Source organism: Quercus robur, chromosome 10, assembly GCF_932294415.1.
Source record: "Quercus robur chromosome 10, dhQueRobu3.1, whole genome shotgun sequence".
Taxonomy (NCBI): domain Eukaryota; kingdom Viridiplantae; phylum Streptophyta; class Magnoliopsida; order Fagales; family Fagaceae; genus Quercus; species Quercus robur.
In genome coordinates this window covers 44,942,095-44,962,439 of record NC_065543.1, presented here as the reverse complement: position 1 = coordinate 44,962,439, position 20,345 = coordinate 44,942,095, and the positions used below count along the sequence as shown (strand labels likewise).

At 31.8% G+C, this 20,345-nt stretch overlaps 2 protein-coding genes and 1 long non-coding RNA gene across 12 annotated transcripts in view; 2 read left to right on the top strand and 1 right to left on the bottom strand.

Moving 5' to 3' along the window:
* Positions 1-20,345, top strand: part of LOC126703657 (calmodulin-binding protein 60 A) — a 67,659-nt gene that overhangs the window by 4,494 nt on the left and 42,820 nt on the right. For 6 of the 9 annotated variants that reach the window (XM_050402689.1, XM_050402686.1, XM_050402687.1 and 3 more), the window contains 5 exons: positions 169-221; positions 331-821; positions 1,916-2,076; positions 2,815-3,021; positions 3,116-4,071. In XM_050402689.1, coding sequence (XP_050258646.1) covers positions 169-221; positions 331-821; positions 1,916-2,076; positions 2,815-3,021; positions 3,116-3,694 — 1,491 coding nt within the window. In that variant the 3' untranslated portion in view covers positions 3,695-4,071. Of the gene's footprint in view, positions 1-168; positions 222-330; positions 822-1,915; positions 2,077-2,814; positions 3,022-3,115; positions 4,072-20,345 lie in introns of those variants that run through there. The other 3 variants (XM_050402688.1, XM_050402693.1, XM_050402694.1) reach the window with 3 other exon arrangements.
* On the top strand, positions 6,936-8,268 carry LOC126703660 (UDP-glycosyltransferase 74B1-like). Its single transcript, XM_050402705.1, has one exon. The coding sequence runs from the start codon at positions 7,117-7,119 to the stop codon at positions 7,669-7,671; it is 555 nt and encodes a 184-aa protein (XP_050258662.1). The 5' UTR covers positions 6,936-7,116; the 3' UTR covers positions 7,672-8,268.
* LOC126703662 (uncharacterized) lies at positions 12,747-18,522 on the bottom strand. Of its 2 annotated transcripts, XR_007648153.1 has the most exons (3): positions 17,210-18,522; positions 15,354-15,410; positions 12,747-13,947 (listed from the first exon to the last, which is right to left on the bottom strand). It is a non-coding gene; the product is annotated as an uncharacterized LOC126703662 (long non-coding RNA). The 2 variants fall into 2 exon arrangements; XR_007648152.1 differs by having other exon boundaries at positions 15,354-18,522.

Genomic DNA, 20,345 nt, shown 5'->3' with positions numbered 1-20,345 from the left:
GCTATAGATGTGACTGGAAATTAGTGTCTGTGAATTAAAACACTAATTTGTCACTTTTAGCAGCTGTTAGTTCCATCTTGCAGTTGTTTTTATTCTGTAAATATATGTCACAGTTCTAATTGATTGTTGTATAATTGCTTGATATGGATTAATGTTATATATTTACAGGTCAAAGAGGAAGTTGAATTGGCCTTAAAAAAGCATTTGAACAGCATGAAACAGTAAGAAATGATACTGTGGTCATTAAGATTATTTTTCATAAGTTTTTCATTTTAACTGTCCTGTGGAATAAGATTACATAGATGATGCATCTTGTGCATTTCTGTTCAGGAATTGTGGGAAAGAGGTACATACTTCTGTGTCAAGAAGCCTACAGCTAAAGTTTGTAAACAACCTTTCTCTTCCAGTATTTACTGGAGCTCGAATTGAAGGAGAAGATTGTTCAAACATACAAGTAGCTTTGATTGATGCTATTACTGGGCAAACTGTAATATCTGGGCCAGAGTCCTCGGCCAAGGTGGAAATTGTTGTTCTTGAGGGTGATTTTGATGGTGATGAGAATGACAATTGGACAGTCGAAGAGTTTAAAAACAACATTGTGAGAGAGAGGGAAGGAAAGAAGCCCCTGCTTACAGGAGATGCATTTGTAAATCTTAAAGAGGGCACTGGTTTTGTGAGTGAGATTTCCTTTACAGATAATTCTAGCTGGACAAGAAGCCGTAGGTTCAGGCTAGGGGCAAGAGTTGTGGATAAAATTGATGGAACTAGCATTAGAGAAGCAAAGACAGAATCCTTTATTGTCAGGGATCATCGTGGAGAATGTGAGCACTTATTTTTAATATCCTTTGATTTGATTTTTTAAGATTGAAGTTTAAAATTCTAATGCTTGTTTCTTAAGTGTTTGGTTTTATATATGGTTATCATGATTACAACCAAAATAGCAACAACAAAGTTTTAGCCCCAAAACTTTGGGGTTGGCTGTGTGTCTTTGTTAGACTAACCAGGGTCTACCACATGTATTTTTCTCCACCATTCTATCCTATTCAAAATCGTATTTTTTGTCACCTCCTTAACTAATATATTCATTTTAACTATTTCCACCAATGTAATTTTAGGCCTTTCTTTACCTCTTTTCATTCTATCAACTTGAATCAAATCACTTTTCTTCACTGATGCATGAATGGATCCTTTGCACATGACCATGCTATGTCAAGTGACTCTCCCTCATTTTTTTCATCAATAGGAGGCATCCCTATATTTAAAAAATTTCTTCATTCCACATACTATCTTTCCTTGTATTTTCAGTCATCCATCTTAGTAAATTTCATTTCAGCTCATTTTATGAAGATGTTTCTTAATAGCCCAACATTTAGTGCTAAAAAGCATAGCTAGTCTTATAGCAGTATTGTAAAACTTTCCCTTTAATGTATTTTATGATCATAGAATATTCTTGATGCATTTTTCCACTTCATACACCCTAATCTCATCCTATATTTCATATCCTCTTCAATATTTCTATCCTTGTGAATTATTGATTGAAGATATCAAAAAAAAAAAAAATTTACTCAGTGGTATCTCTTGACCATCAAGTTTTACAAACCCTTCATCTTTGTTTTTCCGTCTCTTACTTTGTGCTCACTCCTTGTTACTACTATGGAGTACTTGTATCAAATAGCTACCCAATATTGTTATGGATATAGTCTATTTGGCTTGTTCAACACTTCTATGCAATGTGTTCTTATTATGCGAACAATTTGTTATCTTGTCTGTCATGACTTTCTGCATAGCTTGAAACCTATACATTTGGACTGAGTTGACAAAAGTACCTACCAGGCTACATATGTTAGGTTTCTAACGTAACTAATGGGAAATAAATCAAATGAAACGCCATTCTAATTACTGATTCTTTTTGCAGTGTACAAGAAGCATCACCCTCCTTCTTTGCATGATGAAGTATGGAGATTAGAAAAGATTGGCAAAGATGGAGCTTTCCATAAGCGCTTGAGTCGGGAAAGCATCAATACTGTGAAGGATTTTTTGATCCTACTCTTCATAGACCCTACAAGGCTCCGAAATGTAAATAAAACTGCACTTACCTCAATTACTTTTACTTTTTAGTACTCCCTAATAATTTTTCTCTAGAATTCTGAATTTGAAGTACTACTCTTTAAAGAGTGATGTATTGTTGTATTCATACACTTGTCAGCATTTGTTAAAAATCTGAAAATGAGAAGATTCTAGTGATTTAACAGCCGTTATGTTTAGATTAATCAGGATGTCTGCTAATTATTGAGGACAATACCCTTGGGTGTTTTTCTCTTTGGATAGAAGCATTCACAAGGGAAAATTTTGCTGCTGCACCAGTGGGATACAGACATTTTGATGTTAGATTGTGTTCTTGAATCGGGCACAGCGTGTCTCTGTTAAACATGTATTGACATGGCTCTAGTTAGATCTTCAGGTTCCTTTGAGATTGTGGTATGGTGGTTAGCTATAGAAATATCTCAATTCAACTTCTGTTGAGACTGATAAATCCCTCTTGACCATGTCAGACACCAGAATCTGTTTGTCTATTTCCTTAGTATTGTAGTCCAGAGCTAGGGTTATGTTCTGTTTCTTATAATTTAGGGTCCAAATCAGTGTTCTGAGCACAATCTGCACATACTACTAAAATTTATGTCCCATATATGCCCTTACATTGAACTCCTATGTGATCTTCTGTGAACAAAATGAAGTGTTCCAAGTCTAGAAAAATATGGTTTAATTCAGCTTTCTTTGAATGGAGTAATAACAGTAATTGCTTTGGATGTGCAGATACTCGGCACAGGTATGTCAGCTAAGATGTGGGAAGTCACTGTGGAGCATGCTCGGACATGTGTATTTGAGAAGAGGATGTTCTTGTATAGCCCTCCAAGTTCTCAACAAAAAACTGGTGTGGTCTTTAATGTCGTGGGACAAGTGATGGGACTACTTTTGGAATGCCAGTATGTTCCTATTGATAAGCTGTCTGAAACTGAGAAGGCACTCCTCTTATTACCTCAAATCTGCTTTCTTTTCATTTTTTTTTTTCTCCCTTAGTCATGTCTGACTTCTTATGATCAACCTTTTCCATTAGGCTGATGCCCACAACTTGGTGATTTCTGCATTCGAACACTGGGGGGAAGTTGTTTCTTTTGATGATGAAGCCTCTATTGTGGGCAGCTCTTCACACTTAACCAACATTCTTTACACTTCAAGCTCACCTAGGACGGAGAGTTCTAACGGGTGCAAGTTTTTGGCTTCTCACAAGATTGCTGGTTTCGATTATGCACAGCAAAGTGCCTCTTCTCCAGATATCATTTCATCCATCTATTCTGTTGGGGGCAGTAGTGGTTTGGAAGATTTTGCCCTGCACGGTATTGACAGTATGGGTCTCAGATATGAACAGGCTTTGAGTTTCCCAGAGTCCATGAACCATTCATTTGATGACGATCATCTGAACTTTTTCGATACTGATCTTCTAACTCAGAGTGTCAATTTAGAATCGCAATCAGATCTTCAGAGTGCTGTTGACACTTTCATTTCTGCACGTGCTGCCATTGGTAAAGCTCAGACAAGATGGACAAAGCTATTCAGTGTGCTAAAATGGTTTTCAATATGTGTGGCTGTAAGAAAACGAGGTCGAGAAATTCCAAGATACAAGAGTGGGTTATGAAAAAAAAAAAAAATGGGTGAAGAGAAAACAAATGGTTTGATAACATTTGCAAATTAGTGTTAGTGAGTGCTGCCGGTTAGATTTTGCGTGCTGTTTTGGTGAGACAAGTTGGAGGTCTTGGTAGACGTAAATACAACAGTAGTTAAGTACTTCGCCTTCTGGTGAAAGATCATAGAACTATCTTCCTGCTTACATCAAGTTGTAAATATGTAGATTTTTTTTGACAGTATCAGGGCAAGTTTCTGCCTTTCTGGTATTGGTTTTTGCTCAAATATGTAAAGCAGTAATACCAGGGTGCTAACATCCTGAAGCTTTCATGTTGGGTTATAGTTCTGTATGAGACTGTTTGTTCAATAAAAGTTATTTTTATGTCTTAATTCATAATTCGACTCTGCTTGGCAAATGGGTGGATTATTCGGGTTGATCTATCATTGTTGTGGGTTCCTATCTTTCATTACATCAATGTGGATTGCCTAACCTAGATTTAGAAGCTCGACCATCAATGGGTTTCGCTATGGCATTTATAAAAGGACCTAAATAAGCCTCACTTACGGGTATCTGAGCAATTCTTCCTGTTGCTTTCACAGAAATTCCTGCTTGGATTATCATAATGCCAAGTATCTTGTAATTTAGTGACATAACCCTTGTCTCTTTTATTAAGAGCCTTATAAGTTATAACTACTCAATTACAGGAAATTTTCAGATTTGCTTCACGAGTAAGTTTTGTGCCAAATTACAGCCCAAAGACCCCAAACCCTATTTCCATTTAAATCCCACATCAACCCTAATCAAAAGAAAAAAAAAAACCATTGTAATGAGACTTGAAGAAAAAGGGGCACCAAAACCAAAAGAAAACCATGTTAATCTTATTTGTCTTCCAATCCTCTCTAAATTGATAAACTATTGAGATCAGACTTTAGCCACCCAAAAACACTAGATAACCCATTCGTGTTTATTGGAGTGTTATATTGAAACCACAAAGACTACAAATTTTCAAGTGGTCTTGAAGTAACTAGGGGCTGTTTGGTAGTGTATTTTAAACAACAGTTTTTTAGTATTTAAACAACATTACACGTATTTTCACACGCTTTTTCACCTACACGTATTTCCAAAAAATACAAACAACGTTACTAGAATAATATTACCAAATCATTGGCAATTGGCGTCATGAGTTGCGGCAACAAATCATTGTGAAGACAGAGGCTTGGTGAAGCATTTGTAGCAATAGCTAGGAGCTTAGGTATAAGTCAAGTTACATGTATTGGAGATCTTCTAAATTTTGATCATATCGCAATCTATTTTCATACTGAATTTGACAAAAATTGGGCTAGAACCAAGAGTATTTGGACAATTCCTTATCTCTTGTGTGGTTGTTCTTCTTGTGATTTATTTTGCAGTTTATCCATAATTCCATATTACTCAATCTGGTTAATTAATTACTTGGACCTGACTTGCAATTTAGTAATGTAATTTCATTTTGAACTAATGTATTATTTTTATTAAATGAATAAGAGGGTTTTTCAATAATTTTTTTTTTCTTCTTCTAGTTTTACTTTTTTTGAGAGATAATTACAACATGCTGCTAATCTTACAGCTCGAACTATTTTCCCCCTAAACCCCCAAGCACTTTGTACATGGGGAAGTATCAATTCAATTACAAGACTTTTGACTTTTAGTTTTATTAATTGTGCAAGTTGCTTATAAGAACCGATTGGTAGTTGTAGAAGAGGACCATTCTCTTTATTGGCCTCTACCGGGTGCTAAGAAAAGCAGGTCAGTGCTCTTTAGCTAGTTTGTTAATAATATTTTTACAATATTTTCACAATAAATTTTAAGTAGCAGATTATTAAGAGTTGTTATTGGCGAATAAAAAGATAATTTCAGTGGTATGTTTAAATTAAAACTAATAACTATTTATTACTTATGATTTGTTGTAAAAATGTTGTAGATGGTACCACTTCTTTTTTCTAATTAGTTTGCTGCTCACATTATCAGAGAAGCATTTACTGCTGTGTAAAGATCTTCTACTCTTTTTGTTGGATTCATTTCCATATCTATTGCTCACAAAGTTTTGGCTGATGTAGATGGGGATTGGGGAGTGATCCTGTTGCAATTGTGGGGCTTTCTTTCAATAAAATCTTCTTTACTAAGACAATAGAAAAATGAAATAACGTCATCACCTAAAAGCACCTTAACCTTATCAGAAGATATTGGGAAATGGGAATCAACATCTTGATAAGTTTGATACATAATTTCATCAGTCAGCATCTAGAATAATTAAAAAATATTCGTACAAGACTTACTTTTGTAACACGACAGTTTGAATTTCTATGACATATGGGATTGCAATAATTCAATGTATCTTTCCACAGGGGAAGTATAATAGGGAAAAGTTAATTTGATGCTTATAGTATTGGTTTAAAAAATATATTTTTAAAAATTTTTATATAAAAAAAAAAAAGTAGTTGATTTTTTTTTTTGTTACAGTTTTTTTTTTTATAAATATTTTTCATGAAAGTGATACTAAAACTTTCTTAAAATGATTTATTAATAAATTTTCTAAGAGTACCTGTTAATTTTTTAATATACTTATAAATTATTGAAGTTAGTATATGTTACTTTGATATCCTGATAAGTTATTATTGTTCCAAAAGATTAAAAAATTGTGAATTTAACTATTGAACCATAATTCTAATATATACTATTAATCCAACTTGGTTAGATTATCTAGTGGACTTTATTGAAACTAAAAATTAGCAAGTGTTTTAAACCGGGTTTATAATATATTATATAACTAGAGTACAACTACAAAAGGGCCTAACCTTTGTAGTTGTAGATTGAGATTATAAACAACGAACACTAGACATACACAACCAATGTGGGATAAACATCCCTATTTTTTTGAGTAAATAGTATACTTACGAGAATAATGATTGTGTTTTAAATCGGGTATGCTTGGTTTCTATGATTGGATTAAATTGACTAACATAAGCATAACATATATTATGCAAAAATCTAAAAGCCTTAAGGTCATTTATATAGCATATTCTCCTTTATTAATAAGAGAACTACAATTTGAATTCTGTTTCTTCCACCATTATAAGTATTAAATTATTTATTAAAAAAAACATATATCATGTAAACCTATGGAGTGTTGGGTCCAAATCCAATTTATTTTATAACCAATAACTTGACAATTTCAATACGTTTTTATATTTGCTGATATAAAAAAATCAATACCTAATCTGCAGTATTTAAAAAATTATTCACCAAATTTGGCCACTAAAGTAAAAAGGGTGAACAACTTTTCTAATATTCAACCAAAATTTCCCATGGTAAATAAGTTCAAGGCAACTCAAGTAAGGCCTATAAGTATGTCTTCTATTCATCAAATCAAGGTCAATCCCTGAAAGCAAGAAAAAATGAGCAACCAAAAAGGTCATGTTGTTGTGCTCACTTATCCTGCCCAAGGCCACATAAACCCACTTCTCCAGTTTGCCAAACGTTTAGCCTCCAAAGGGCTCAAGGCCACTCTAGCCACAACCCATTACACTGTCAAGTCCATTCATGCAACCACTGTTGGTGTCGAGCCCATCTCAGATGGCTATGATGAAGGTGGATATAAGCAAGCTCCTAGTACAGAAGCCTACTTAGAGTCCTTTAAATCAGTTGGTTCAAGAACTTTATCAGAGCTCATATCTAAGTTCAAAGACTCAGCCTCATCAGTAAACTGTGTTGTGTATGACTCTTTGCTTCCATGGGTTCTTGATGTGGCTAGGCAATGTGGCATTTATGCAGCAGTATTCTTGACAAACTCAGCCTCTGTGTGCTCCATGTACTGGCATATCGATCATGGTCGCCTGACTTTGCCAGAGAAGCAAGCAACTGAGCCTGTCCTGGACTACCTTCACTTGGCCCTGCTGACTTACCCAGTTTTCTTGCGCAGCCTTCAAGTAATTCTGCTTATTTGGCAGTGATCATGGAAAAATTTAGCTGTTTGGATAATAATGACTGGGTATTCTGTAACAGTTCTGAAGAGTTGAAAAGTGAGGTAACTTTCTTTTAACTAACTATGATAGGTGTGTGTGTGTGTGTGTGTTTTTTTTTTTTGGCGTAGGTAGTTCTATTGTTAAGAATAGATGCCAGGAAGAAACAGTCTCTCTTAAAAAGAAAGGGAAAAAAAGAGAGAGATTAGGAGTTTTTTTTTTTTTTTTTTTTTAGAATCAAAGAGTAGGAGCCTAATCTATCAAATTCCACATTATAGTTTTATATGCCGAGTAGTAAGACCTGTATTTGTATAATTGTATATCTTTCTCATTTTGTTCATTGATTGTTGAAAAGCTAGTGAAAGCCATGTCAGGACTCTGGCCCTTGGTGATGGTTGGTCCAATGGTGTCATCAGCCTACCTAGATCAGCAGATCAGTGGAGACATATAGCTTATGGCACCAGTCTCTGGGAGCTTAGTAGTAACCAGTGCTTGAGCTGGCTAGAGACGAAGCCACCAAAGTATGTGATATATGTATAATTTAGAAGCATGGCAGATATAATAAAGTAGTTTTTTGAGTTGTTAAAAGTTATATTTTTTTAGCATTTTTGATATGAATGTTCTTAGATTTTTTTTTTCTTGAATTTTTTTTTTTTTGTTTTTTTGGAAGATAGAGATATAAAAGGGTATCAAAAATACAAATTTGTCCATATTTTTAACAGAGGTCAGTAATAGGAGACAAACAGAACTTACCTCGGGTAGGTAAATTGACATTTTTCAAACCAGATGTAAGCAAAGTAATTTCGGACCAAACCACAGGTAGGTTTATTACAATTTCCCCTAATAATAAATAATAGGCTAAAATATCATTTTGGTCCTTACATTTTAGGGTCATGGTCAATTTGATCTCAACATTTTGGTAGTAATCAATTTAGTCCGTGTTATTTTCAATTTGCAATTAATTTGGTTCCTATTGTTAGTTCACTAACAAAAAATACTCACGTGGCGAACGATTTGCATTGTTGGCACATCTAATATTAAATAAAATGCTGATGTATCTGAATTTAGTGACCACATCAGCACGCGCGCACACACACACACACACACACACAAAACCTTCGTTAATTTAATTTTTATATTTTCTTTACCAATTTTTTTCCTTTCTATGTTTTTTCTTTTATTTTTCATACAATTTGTTTAACGATGTTTTTTCTTTTATTTTTCATACAATTTCTTTAACGAAAGACAATTTCATTTTATTTTAACACAATGTTCTTCCCCCAAACCCAAAATCTGCAATTACTAACCAAACAAAATGTTGACCTCATCATTTACTTTACCAAATATTTTTTGCTCAACACCATTCATTGTTCTTCTTCCCCAAACCTAGAATTTGTAGTTGGGGAGTTTAACCAAATCTAAATGTTCTCAGAAATTAAAACTCCAAACAAATAGACTATTTTAATTTTTTATGATGTTTGAAAAGATTCATTAATAGTACATAGATAAAGGGAATATCATTCTTATTCAAATTATAAACAATAGTAGTTTCAAACAGAGTGCAAATAAGAAGACACCTTAAGGATTTTACAAGAAGTTGTAGCAACCATGATACTAGAAATAAGAATGACACAAAATTCTATTTGAAAACATCAATTTTTTTTTCTTGGAGATAGGTTATGTTGCTCCAATTTCTAGGCCCCATTGATTGGATCAAATAAAGTGTATAATTGCTGCAACATAATTAATCCAATCAAGGGTTCTATAAATGGATGAAATTTCAATCAACGAGGCCTTAGACAAACTACAATAGCATTTTATCCTCAAACTGTAGAAGAAATACATATTAAACATTTTACTTTCCTTTCCTTTCCCTAATTTAGATTAGGAATTGCGCACAATTAAACAATTCAACAATCCATTCAAGATCTAGCAATTGAGACCATTATTAATAAAGCATTGTGTGAAGGACTAAAAGGAGAAGTAATCCTAGAGTCCTACATTGCCTGGGGAAACATCTCTAGAGTGATCTTTTTTTAACGTGTAAAGGCCTTTTTCTCCACTATTGTGGGAGGAAGAACAAAATTGTGAGAGGCATAGGTCAAAGTGGACAATATCTCTACATCTTTGATTAAACAAGAGAACAACATATTGAGGGAAACGGTCTTAATCAGAAAATTTAAAACATTTATTAGTCCTTAGAGACAAGTGTTTAGCCAAAATTCAAAAAATTTGTTAGTCCTCGGAGAGAAGTGGTTAGCCAAAATTCATTTAATAAATTTAATCTGTGTAGTCTTTTTTTTTTTTTTTTTTTTTTAAATTTTGTTCCTGAACATTGTGTTGGAGTGGCTCCAAGATGTTTCAAACCCAAGATCTCATGGATATCATGAGGTCTGAACCACTAAACCAACCCCTTGGTGTGAATGTATTAAAGAAAAGCTTACCATTACTTAAGAGAATGTGTTGTGTGTAGTATAATTTGCCCCACCCTCCCTTAAAAGTTACCATGGCTTTTGAGTGAAGTTGTGGTGTGTTTTTGTGTTAGAACCCCTCCCTCTCCCTTTTGTGTGTGTGTGTTTGTTTCTCAAAAAAAAAAAAAAAAATATATATATATATATATATATATTATCATGTGGTATTTAACTATTTATTAACAATTTGACTATGGAAAATGCTAAAGTTTTATTATTATTTATTTATTTATTTATTTTTATTACAAATTTTTGATGAGTTGATGTGATGAATGATTATCAGTAAGTAAAAAAGTTATGTTAGTTAAAAAAATAAAAATAAAAGTGACATGTTAGTAGTGGGCTAGACAAACCATAAATTTTTTTTATTAAGAAATAAATTTTGTTTTTATAAATCTCAAAAACAATTGAGTAATAAATATTGTATTGAAATTGAAGCAGTGTCATTATTGTGGTTCACCTTCAATTGGACACTTGGAATAAAATTAGATTTCATTTGAAATCCAATTTGGATTCTAATTGGATTTTTTCTAAGTTTTGACCCCATGCATATGCATGGATACACTTAAAGATATACATATGCATAATATAATTCCTATATATATAATTTAAATACCATTGATAGTCATTTTTATATTTTGTTAACTCTTTAAAAAATTTTGTAAGGATATTATTAGGTATAAAATGTAAATTGTCCATGTTTATTTATTTATTTATTATTGTGAAACACTTTTTTTTTTATATGATTCATTTATTCTAGATTCTTTGGTTTTTGTACTTAATAACTCATTTGGATGAATATTTATGATGTGGTCCTACATTTGATTCTAAAATTAAGAAATAAAACTCTTTAACAATAAATAATTTAAGATACATAGCGCAAAATTGGAACTCTAATTTGGAATTTTAATTTGAGTTTCTCTCAGTTTCACCTATTATTACTATTATTATTGTAAGGGTAGGTTTTGGATCCTAAGCCTAAAAGGTAAAAGAATTAAGGCCCAAATAGCCCAATACAAAAAATTTGTATAGAGTGGACCGAAAACTAGGCTTCAATGTATTGAACAACGCTCACAATGGATTAGAGATGGTAAGAAAGCAAAGAAAAACAAGTTTATACAAAGAAATTCTTCCTCGGCAAAGTCCAAGGAAAGTAGTTCTTGAATATATATTTCTCTTATACTTCATCACTGTTCACTAATTTGCACTTCCACGCTACCATTTATCTATCCTCAAACTACTAAATGTCTTCGAACAGGATCCATGGCCCAATATACATTTCTAGGCTTGTCATCCCTACAATTATTATTATTATTATTATTATTATAGAGGGGTGATCACGCACACGATGGTACACCTTCACTTAGGCGCAACGCTTATAAGTCAAAGGTGGGAGGCGTAGTTCCCCAATGTGGGACAAATCCATGAGGGTCTTTCACCCAAAGTGAACAGTACCTTCTACAATTATTATTATTATTATTTGAATTGTTTTTAGTTATACAAAAAAAAGGCTCATAAATATAAAATCATTCAAACTCTCTCTTCTTCTAATTTTATATATAGTGTTAAATACATGATTACTTTTTTATGATTTATTTATATTAGAATTCTCGTTTTCTATACTAAATTAATTCATTTGGCACAAAAATTAAAAAATTTCGATTAGATGGGACACATGCCGTAAAATCAAACTCTAATTGAAATCCAATTTTTATACTGAATTAACTAACCTGGCACAAAATTTTAAAATTTTTGATTAGCTAGGGCATATGACGTAAAATTAAACTCTAATTGAATTTCAATTTTAAATCTAATTGGATTTTTTCTCAGTTTTACACACACACACACACACACACACACACACATATATATATATATGACTTATAAACTTGAATTGCTTTTAGTTTTACAAAAAAAAAAAATGCTCATAAATATAAAATCATTAAAAAATTATGTTTTTTATAGTTTACTTATATTGGACTCCTCATTTTTTACACTAAATTAACTCATTTAACATAAAAATTAAAAAATTTATATTAGATGGGACACATGTAGAAAAATTAAACTCTAATTAAAATCTAATTTTTACATTGAATTAACTCACTTCACACAAAAATTTAAAAACTTAGATTAAATGGAACACGTGGCACAAAATTAGATTCTAATTGAATTTCAATTTGAAATCTAATTGGACTTTCTCTTAGCTTTATATATATATATATATATATATAAATTAGTCACTAATCCGTGCGATGCTTGGAAAAGCACAAAGAATATTTACAAAATCTATATAACATTATAACTATATTGGTTAGGTTCAAACACCCTCTTCTTGAATTATCAAATTATTAAAAAAAAATTAACCCTCTTCTTCACTTTTTACTCAAACTTGTTTTCTTAACTCATATTTAAACAATCGCAGTAGAAAATTTTCTATTAATAGTAAAATTTGTGTATACACATATTATAGTTTCATGTAAAGTGTACATACCCATACTACATACCTCTAAGAAAGGAAACATCATAACCCCTTTACATATGGAGGTTAGATTTAAAACAAACTAAATATATTCCAAGTCTAATAAGCCAACTCAATGGTAGAAAAATGTTCTTTATAAAATTAGATAGTAACATATTTTACAAAATGGGGCAATTTTTTGTAACTCTATCTTGCTGGTCATATTCTGCAATATACAACAAAGTGATTTATCTATCTAGTTACAATGGGCAATAGCATTGGTTGTTCTTAAGCACAATTCAATATAGACAAATGAGATAGAAAAGAAAAAAAGTAAAATAACAAATACAAAAAGTACCACTGTTCCCTCCCTCCAAAACTCCATAAACAGAACCATTTCCTAGCCCAAAATAAAAAAAGTTCTCTCCTTTCCCACAAACTTGCGAGAGCCGAGACCACTAACAACTCCCCACAGCAGTCAGACCAACCTCTCAAAAAAAACCCAAAGAAAGCATGACCAAAAACATATAAAGCTTTCTCCTTTTTCTTATTGAATTAAGAAACCCAACAAAGGCAGCTCCTTTTCCCATTCACCCTCGACAACCAACAAAACAACCAACAGCAAGAACATATACAACAAAGCAAGCAGCAAGACATGGGAGCAAAAGTAAAAAAGGGTATATGGACAAAAAGCAAGGCAAAGAAAAGAAAAGAGAGAAGCAGAGATGACCCGATAACATTTCCCCACTTCGTTCTTACTTTCTTTTGTTTCTTCTCTATATTTAGTTATTGATGCTTAAAATATTAATTTCCAGCAAATAATTCTTATTAAAACTCATAAAATTCAGAGGTCTAGATTAAAAACAACCAAATTTTGTGTTTATAAGCAACTAATGTAATATTGAGTAAATGGAAAACATTACAGAATCATTCAGATTACATTTTTTTAATGGAAAACATTACAGAATCATTTAGATTACATTTTTTTCTTCTTCCTCCTCTTCCAATAACAAACTACAAAATTTGTACTAAAATGATAAACTTTGACACTTTCAATGACGAAATTATAAAATTTGTACTAAGATCCATAGCTACCACCCTACTACTGAATTTTATTTTCTACTTTCTGCCATGCACATTGAAGGACCAAGTCTATAGAGTTTAGAAGCTATCTAGAAATTAATGCAATAGCAAAGTGCATAGCAACAACTCTCCACAGCAGTCAGACCAACCTCTCAAAGAAACCCAAAGAAAGCATGACCAAAAACATATAAAGCTTCCTCCTTTTTCTTATTGAACCAAGAAACCCAACAATGGCAGCTCCTTTTCACATTCACCCTACACAACCAACAGCAAGAACAAATACAACAAAGCAAATAGCAAGGCATGGGAGCAAAAAACAGAAAATAACTCTATCTCTACCTTTCAACAGCAACCATCATATAAGGATTGAAAAAATCAGAAAAATGCAATCGAATTCAGCGAATGAAATTGAAACGCTTAGTATTTTGAAGTCACAATCTTTCACCTTTTTTTTTTGCATTCTTTTTTGGAAATGTGGTAGATTTTTAAGTGGGGTTTTGTCCTACATGTCCCAACATCCTTAATTGTAGGGCCTTACTTTCTCTTAGCTTCTGCTTTTACATATATAGCATTAGATTAGATATTGATTTGAAATCACGTGAATAAACTGCTGGTTTTCTGTCATTCTTTGGACAATATTCTCCCCTTTCCTTGCAATAGGATTTTAGAAAGAGCAATTAAGAATTGTGATTGGATGATTAAATTTATTAGTTTCTAACAATTTACGATTTTTAGATAAGTGGTAATTTATTTATAGTATCAAGGCAGATGGAATTAAGTATGAAATATCTTAAAATTTAAAGTCACACCATTGCTTGAAGGAAAAAAGTTATTCAGGTCTCACGTAATGAACTTATTTACTTCTTTGGATTACCAAAGCATAGTTGAAAAGAAATAATATTCATGATTGCTTATACAGTCTCAAAAGATAAATAAATTCATGATGGCTTATAACGGTCTAAAAAGCATATCTTGGTACATAGTCTCAAGAGATGAGATTAAAAGGCTTAATTATATTATAAATTTCAATACCAGAAGACTTGAGAAAATAACCTGAAAAAATTAGCAAGGGGAAGAATCTTTCCAAACTTAGAATTTAAAAGTTTAGGGAACTAGAGATAGAAAGCTCTAGTATGGATTTAGGAACTAATTTATGTGGGAAAACAAATCATGCCATATGAACACTATTTAGAAATTCTATCAAACTCTTGTGTGAAGCCAATAACAAATCCGGAAAAGACTTCCAGTTTGAATTCTTTCAAACTCGGGTTTATTTGCCTCCATCTAAAACAACCTTTCTAACAAAGAATGCTTAAAATCACTAAAATGAGACAACATACGCTATATATTGATTATTATCTTAGGCATTAAGCTAATCAGTGCTTTCATTATTAAAAACTTAGCAGTCTCAATTTTTGAAAGAGAAACAAATACTTATCCCAATGAAGACAAACAAATACTAATCACCCTAATGTCAGTTAATTATAGTTGGGTTCTATTTGTTGTTATATTTCAAACTTAACCCCACACCCTCAGCACAACCAGACCCATGAAATTTATTCTACAATTTGACATCCAATTCTCTTTTGATAGCATTCAGTGATTCATTGTGTATTAATAATTGATGAAATTTTTTAAATAATAATAATTTATATCAATACCTGTAAGCTCCTCCACGAGCAAGTCCAATTGCTTCCACTAATAGTACTAAATAGAGCCTACAAAATTGTATAGAAACACATAAGAACTGGATAGAATTTATAAGCCAACAAATTACCAAAAAATTAAGGGTTTCTAAACCTAAGTAAATTAGGATTTCTAAGTGTGATGTGCTGCACCCAAAAATACAATTTGAAATTGTATTCAATTTTAAATAAATTTGTCATAGTTGTATTTAAGCTATGGCTTAAGCAATAAGAGGCAGCAAATATTACTCCATAAAAAACTAATCTCTTCTTGTCTAATAGCTTTTAGGAGGGTTGTCGCCTTGAATTCAACTAAATACTCTCAATTCCATCGGTCACAGCATAGACCATGTTGGCACGAAAAGAAACAAAAAATAATCTAAACAACAATAAAGGACTTTCACAGAACAGACATTAATACAAATAACATATAGCCACTGATAATCAATTTTAAAAATAGCATCACCCTCTCTGCAAAGAGTTACTATTCTCATTTGCTAAAGCCTAAAATGCAAATAACATTCATAAAACCCCAAAAATTGCTTAAGATTAGAGGCATGGTTTGGAAGTTTCTTTGTTATGAAATAGGGGATGGTAGAAACATTTTCTTATGGCAAAATAGATGCATCCAGAAGGGGTCTTGATCCAATTTTATGGGAGTAGAGTGCCAATTTGATCCCCATTAAAAAAGAAAAAAAAAATTGAAAAGTAATTATGAACATTAAGATTACTTAAATATCTCAAAAGTAATTGGGTGTAAGTTAAAATTTCCAAAGCATTAAGAAATTGAATTGGATAAAGTACCTCTTCATATAGACAATAAATTAAAGCACATGATCATGTTTCTAAAAGTACTCCTTACACCTCAAAACATAAAAAAAATGAAAATTTATATCACATTCCATCTACTGGTTCCATTGAAGTCCAAAATATTAAGGCTTAAAGTTAGCAGCAGAATCACTTACATGCATGCTATGGAAATCCACAATGGGATGTAGATGCCTAAGATTATTCATATTGAAATTTGAATGTAATTGGTAAAAAATCTAATAGCCCAAGAGGATTTAACCATGTGCCAAAAGGGTAACTTCGGTTCCACCCATGGGCAAATTTACTTTGTTTATCCCAATTATAGTGTTCTTTTTTAATATATCCTTGAACTTTTTAGGAACACCGAGTATCCAATAAGTTTATCATATAACTTTAACCCAACATGAGATCAAAACTCCAACAATGCTTGCAAATCAAGAGGCACAAAACCAAAGTCTTCTGAGTTTGATTTATAGAACCAAAATCAACAAAATTAAATCTCAGTACAAACCATAACAGAGCAAACAATAACAAAAGTAAATCTCAATACACAGTCCATTACATAACCATAAAACCAAAATTAAACACACATAATGACCCCTTTCAAAGTGTAGTTTACATTTTACAATTACAATTTAAAATTTTAACCATAAAACCAAAAGTAAACACGCATAATGACCACTTTCAAAGTGCAGTTTATATTTCACAATTACAATTTAAAAATCTTAAGAAATTTTCACCCTAAAGTTAGGTACTAAGTAATCATAGATCATCATTTAAAAAAAAAGCTTCATATGTCACACAACAATAAGCTACTACAAACTTATGCCATTGCAACCAATGAATTTTGACAATCAACTCAAGTAGAAGTGAAATCATAGAAAGACGCTAATATTAAATGCAGCAAGAGAGCAATTCACTAACAACACAAATATACATCAAAATTGAATCTCACATCAAATATTCATTTTTAAATTGCTACACTTGCCATTTATGCAGTATTTATTAAAAACTACTTAAACCTTGAATTAATACCCAGTCCGAACCGGATAAAAAATTCCTTTCAGAATAACCTCTGATTGAATCCCTTCTTAATGCTTGCCTCTCATGAATTCCCTTCCAGAGACTGGAGTTGATCAACGGATGCTGCTCCACCCTTAGTCACTGGACCTATTCCTATCTATTTCAGCCATTCAAATATTTTAGTTTACTGAAAACAAAGAAATTGTATTCATAAAGAACCTGTGATTGGCTGCAAGTATCTTCAGAGGGAGATTTCTGCATAGTAGAAGATGAACAGTTTGCTGCGAGGCAACACTGTTTCAATCTCTTTTACCAAAAAACAATAATCCTAAACAAAATCAATTCTAACCCAAAGACCTTAGTTCAAACAAAATCTAACCCATATGATCATGAACTAATATCGAAAAACCAATAGTTAGGAAACAATAGTTTATATATCCGCACATGAATCTATATATATTCATTTAACCTAAGGATATAAAAGCATATGAATGATGTCAAGCACATAATTCCATAGATATATCAGAATCATAACAAAGATTATAGTGCTTCAACTATTATATGATAAAACAAAGCAGTCATATCATATCTCAATAAACCTAGAAATTTCATTGACGGTGGTGCAATTGTAACCATAGCTTTTACGAATCAAGTTCGTACCCATATAAAATTATATATATGCCAAGCCACAGTATCCGAAACTTCAATGAATATATCACATATATCAATCACAGCACATAATTGCTATACGGTGAAACAGTGTCTTTCATTGAGTCATAAAGTATAGAGTTGGGCAAACAAAACAAAAAACAGAAAATCTTTGAGCAAATATTCAAAATCCCACAATTTCACTTCATCTCTACAGAGAAATTGAATGATTTAAATCTAAACGAGACGAATTCAAAAAAAAAAAAAAACTATTAATGAAAATATTTAATAAAAATAGTGATATCAGAATCCTGTTTTCTAAGCCCTAATTTCTGAATTTAAATCTGGATCCAAACCCAAATGTGATTGTAAAATTTGAAAGCGTATAATAGATCTAATTTACCGTACCCCATCGGAGGCGTTGTTTATGGGCCGAGGAGACCTTTTTTTGGTTCCTGACGTCGAACTATACAGTAGCGGTTCCAAAGCAATGGTAGCAGGACGCTATACATTGGGAGGAAGTAGGCCAATTGGTGAAACACAAGCCGAAAAGCAAAGAGTAAAGCTTCCCGGTAAGGAGTCAGCCATCGTCAGATTAATTCCTCTCTTTCTGCGTTTCACGGTTAATGGGTTTTCTCTGTTTCTTTTTTCTTTTTCTTTTTAATAAATTGAATGTGATTGCCTGATTAGGCATTTGTAGTGTAATTTATAGGTAATTCTTAAAAACTAAATGGAAAGTCAAAATTTTTCATTTTTTTTAAATGTAAACGTGGTTACGTGACGTAACAGGGAGTGATCAACAAAAAGTCAAACGTTTTGATAATTAATTATTACAAGATTATTTACATTTCGTTCATTTTCATTCTTTTATTTTAAAACATCCAATTAAGATTACTTAATCCCATTCTATATCACTTTTTTCCATTCATTTCTCTTACTTAAATACATTCCATTATTTTTTATTCCCCTATGAACTCCTAAACGAAGCCTAAGTGCATATTTGAGATGGAGTGGCATGAAGGGTTGTGGGCATATGTATATAAAGGAGTAGAAATTAAAAGGTTGAATGGAAATGCAAATATTTTTTTGTGTGTGAGAAAAAGGAAAAGGTTTAAAACAATAAACCAAATGAAACAAATAGTAGTCTCAAAACATTGAATAAAAAATGTAACAAAAAGTAGTCTTGAAATATTGAACCAAAGAAAATAAAGAGTCCATATTTTAAAATTTGTTCTTTATCTCTAATGTCTTTTAAGAGTATTTCAATTCTCTTCATAAAGTGTACCACATGGTAGAATCTTATGCTCTCTTGCATAAGGTCTCTGCTTTTATATATACTAGCTGTAAACCCGCGCAATTTTGACGTTTTTATTTATTTATTATTTATTGATAAGTGAAAGAAGAAATAAGTACATGGAACTTGTAAGTATTTGTCTTAAACTCAAAATTATATAATTATTTTTCTAATGGAGTATAATTTATGAGTAATGCTACATCCACAAACTATTTTACAACATTTTTACAAAATGTTGATGTGGCCAATCTTTTATTGATTTTTATCTAGACCCATCATTAATATCACTTTTTCATTTACCAATAATCACTCACCATATTAGCAATTTGTAAAAAAATTTATAAAATAATTTGTATCTCTAGCATTATTTATAATTGGTATAATGTAATATATATTTTGTATGCTAAGCAGTTAATAATTGTTAACCTGCATAATAAACAATTTGCTTTTATAAACTCCATTTATAAACAGTTTACTTTTATAAAATGCAAACTTGTTCAAGACAAAATTGTTTATAAATGTCCATTTTTTTAACCTGAATTGTTCTAGGAAAGAGAAATGACACCATGGTCAAAGTAACATTTAGATGTGTACATTTGAACCTGATTTAGTTTGCAATTTATCATACAATCTATGCTTTTGTAAAAAAGTTATGTAAATTATCTAAATATCTAGATCATGCATATGCTCAATGCTTATATGCTAAATCTGGTTTGACACCAACGTTTGTTTTTGTGATACCATGGAATAATGAAGAATCACTTCATTATGCTGAGGTACTGATTGGATTATCATCTTAATTTCTAAAAAATCACATAATTGGAATATCATACATGTGCAATATGGAAATGACAACTCTTAGTGGGCTGATTTTCCTGGAAAATTTGTAACTATATGCCAAATTCCCATCTCACAAAGAAGTCAGAGGGAAAAATATGAAACACCCATGAGCAAAAAAATTTATACATTTTACTCATTGCTTATTGAAATTTAGTTACATGGACATTGATTGATTTTAAGAAAATCATGGTTCTTCCAAAGCAACCTTACTATTGTTCTCTGAAGATTCATTTAGTAGCTTTGGAACCGCCTACCTCTTCAAGGTATTCGGCTTTCACCCAAAGCACAACATTTAAACCTGTGATCATAGAAAAAGAACCTAGCAACTTAGCAAGCTAAAGACAAACACGTCT